Here is a 3384-nt window from a genome sequence, read left to right as displayed (position 1 = left end):
GACGTAAAATTTTACAGCAACAATGGGACTGTTGCAATTGATTTTGGTCACATTTTTAATTTCCTTCCAAAAGACTACTAAGGTGTAGGCCTTAAATAGGGCGTAATAAAAGACAGTACGTTAACTAAAGAACAAGATTGAAATCATAACCAACCCCAAAACAAGGCTTAATTAATTATCTAAACGAACTAATTATAAAAGATCAAAGATAGAAATAATGGCAACTTGTGAATTAAAACAATAGCAGAAAGTAACTAGGAGCTTAAACATGCATGCATATGTATGTATGGAACTTAATTTGGAGATCAGGATGTATATATAATATATATATATATATGATCAGTTCAATTGATTAGCAACAAAAGGGGAACCAAAAAGCAGTATTTGGGTTCTTAATTTCCCACATGATGCATTAATATATAATAATAATAGTAATTGGGATTTGGGAAACACAAAAACAGACACCTTCTTCTGGTTCTAATAAGAAAGCTTGAGCGACAAATCAACAGGAGTATAATAACTGTCAGCCCCTCCATAACTAGTAGCAGCTGTAATATCAGAAGGTTCTTCACTACCCACTGAAACTGAAGCAGCTTCTGCAGCTGCTCGTTTCATATTATGCAATATCTCCTTGGCCTTGGGACAAGTGCTGATGCCTCTGCCACTGTTTTTTCCAGCAGGAAAAAACTCATATTCCATGAAAACACCACCACCAGAGCTTCCCTTTCTGTGCACAGCTCGAACCTCTACACCCTATACAAAATACAAAACCCCATTTAACCCAACCAATCAGATTTCATATCATTCGCCAAAATAATATAGAATACTAACTTTTTCAATACATATTAAGTAAATATATTCATTTTAGACTTAGATTAATGTTAATTGCTTTCCTATTTTATCAAAGAAATTAAACTTGTTTCTTGTTCTAGCTACCTCATGATCGAGATTGGGGCGGCGGCCCAAGTAACCGCCAGTTCTCCCAGCCGCCGCCGCCGCCGCCCTGTCCCCAGCAAAGTATGGGATGCTTTCTGGATTCCATATTCCGTGAAAATCAGAACCGTTGGAAGGCAAGATAGCCGCAGATTTGTCTCTCCCGCCACCGTTAAAGCCCATGTAATTCCCACAACCGAAACGCTTCTTCTACAAAAAATGAAAAAATAGATGAGGAAATATATAATAGTTTATAGATGTAACAGTAGTCGTCAACTAAAGAAACAAGCAGTAGCTCCAAAATTTCACTTTTATCATTTTTCCCACGTTTTCTCGGGAACCAAGCAAATAATCTCTTTGTTTTTAAAAAAAACAAACGGAAAAAAGTAAAACTATACACCTTGATGCAGTGATCACAGCAACCAGGAGACAAGGATTGAATCTTTGGTATTGAAGAGAGCTCTTTCGAGGTCTCGTACACAGCCCCGGCTTGAAACCTATGATCCGGAGCCCCATTTCCGTACGGGTTCGGATCCAGCGTGACATGGTCCATCACCAAACCTCCCACATTGTTCACTCCAGAAGACCCATAACCGAACCCAGAAGCATTCCCAACAATCCTATGATGACCCATCAAAACAGAGCCATTGATCACCATGGGTCCATTGTAGTTGGATGCACCGTACTGAACTGGAACACTGACAAGCGGGTCAGGGAGGGTTGTAGGGTTTTGGTAGTAAAACGGATGGTCATGATGAGGAAGATTGAGAGGTGGTTGGACTTGGAGTTGGGGTATTTCGGGCATTTTCTTCCGGCCTTCTTGGAGCCTGAGGCGCTCCAGCTGAGCCACACCTAGACCTCTTTGGGGCTGTTTTTTAGGGTTTGGGGCTTTGCTGGACTTCCTGGTTCCTTTGGTGCTTTTGGTAGGCAGGTCGGGTTTGGATTCTTCGGACCCAAAATGGGTTTTGGTGGTCCGGTCGGAGGCCATGAGTAGCAGTGGTGTGGCCATTTCTACAAAAAATCTAGCACTTGGGTTTTGATCAGAGTGAGAAAAAGAAGAGTTGGGTTTGTTTTAAGATTGAAAATGGTTGTTGTTTTCTGAGTGCGAGAGAGAGAGTTTGGCTGTTTTTGGCTTTGGCTCTTGGGTTGGGTGTGTTTTTTTGATGAGTGTGGATCGGAAGAGGGAGTTTGGGTTTTGGAGATTAATAGAGAGAGAGAGAGAGAGAGAGAGAGAGAGAGAGAGAGAGAGAGAGAGAGTGTGTGTGTGTGAGAGAGCATATGATCCAGTTTAAGAAATGAGAGGCAGAAGGCCCAGAAGTACTGGGTGTGTGTGAAGGGCTAAAAGGACATAGCCATGTCTCTTTCTGTTTTGCTCTCACTTTGTTTGTGTAATTTGTTCTCTAGTGATTTTGCTACTTCCCATCCATGTTTTCTGCTAATTCTCTTTACATAGTACCCTTGTGACCTTGTCTCTTCCAAATGCCCTCTCAACCAAGACATTGAAATAGCAAAACCAGGCTTGCACATAGCACCTCATCAATTTCAGGAAAAATACAAATCCCATCAACACTTTGCCCAAACCCACCCTATATTGCATGCACATGTATACCACGCTCCAATGACATACAAGTGTGGAATACACATTGCTAACATGCACGTGAAGGTTAAGTTACCATAACATAGAACCCGGAGACACATGTCAAGGACCCATAGGATTGGCCAGTTTGTAGCTGCAGGCATTGGTCGGAAACCAAGCTGAGAGTATTGTCCTGGGTGCGCGCGGCTAGGTGCCAAAACAAGCAAAGTTGGGGCAACGTAGCACAGGCTGCATAGCAGCTTCAGCCTTAGCAAATTTGGTAAACGAATTATGAGGCCTTTAGAGCTTTATATTCAAAAAGTTAATAGCTTTGCCATTAGCATATATATATAAGCAATATTGTAATATCTATATGGGTCATCATGATCCTCTGATATTGGGGTAGGGTGTAGCTATATAGCTAGCTGATGGGGTTTTGGGGGTCTCTATAGCTTGATGATCAGGTGGTGGGTTGTGTGTGAAGGGTGATCACTAGCAGTCTAACACAGTGTTCAATGGTACAGTGGTAGTGGTATCTCTGGAAATCATAGAGTGAGGTATGGCTATGAATAAGTGAATCTACCTATGTTATAGCCTTGTAATGATGTCTTGCTTCATATACTTCATACATGTTAACATCAAAAAGCTCTGAGTACGTACTCATCTTTTGTTAGAAAGTATAGCTAAAATTTTATTCGGAACAAAAATCCAAAATAAAAAATATATAATAATAGAGTACGTCCTCCATAAATTATCTGCAACATAAAGGTATTTTGTGAAAGAAAAAATGAAAAAAGTTATATTATTCCGATGCATGTGAATTACTTAATTAACATCCAAATTCCTATATGATCGATATTGATTTTTTTTCTTTC

The 3384-nt window shown here is 40.4% G+C and overlaps 1 protein-coding gene across 1 annotated transcript; it reads right to left on the bottom strand.

Moving 5' to 3' along the window:
- Window positions 1-477: 477 nt before the first annotated feature.
- LOC147298131 (uncharacterized) lies at window positions 478-1942 on the bottom strand. Its single transcript, XM_086244420.1, has 3 exons — window positions 1334-1942; window positions 937-1143; window positions 478-753 (listed from the first exon to the last, which is right to left on the bottom strand). Exons 1-3 carry the CDS (start codon window positions 1940-1942, stop codon window positions 478-480), a joined length of 1092 nt encoding a protein of 363 aa, XP_086100546.1.
- Between the last annotated feature and the right edge of the window lie 1442 nt (window positions 1943-3384).

This window comes from Dryas octopetala, chromosome 1, assembly GCF_963921425.1.
Source record: "Dryas octopetala chromosome 1, drDryOcto1.1, whole genome shotgun sequence".
NCBI classification, from domain to species: domain Eukaryota; kingdom Viridiplantae; phylum Streptophyta; class Magnoliopsida; order Rosales; family Rosaceae; genus Dryas; species Dryas octopetala.
The sequence above is the reverse complement of the archived record's forward strand: the minus strand, read 5'-3'. Positions and strand labels throughout refer to the sequence as shown.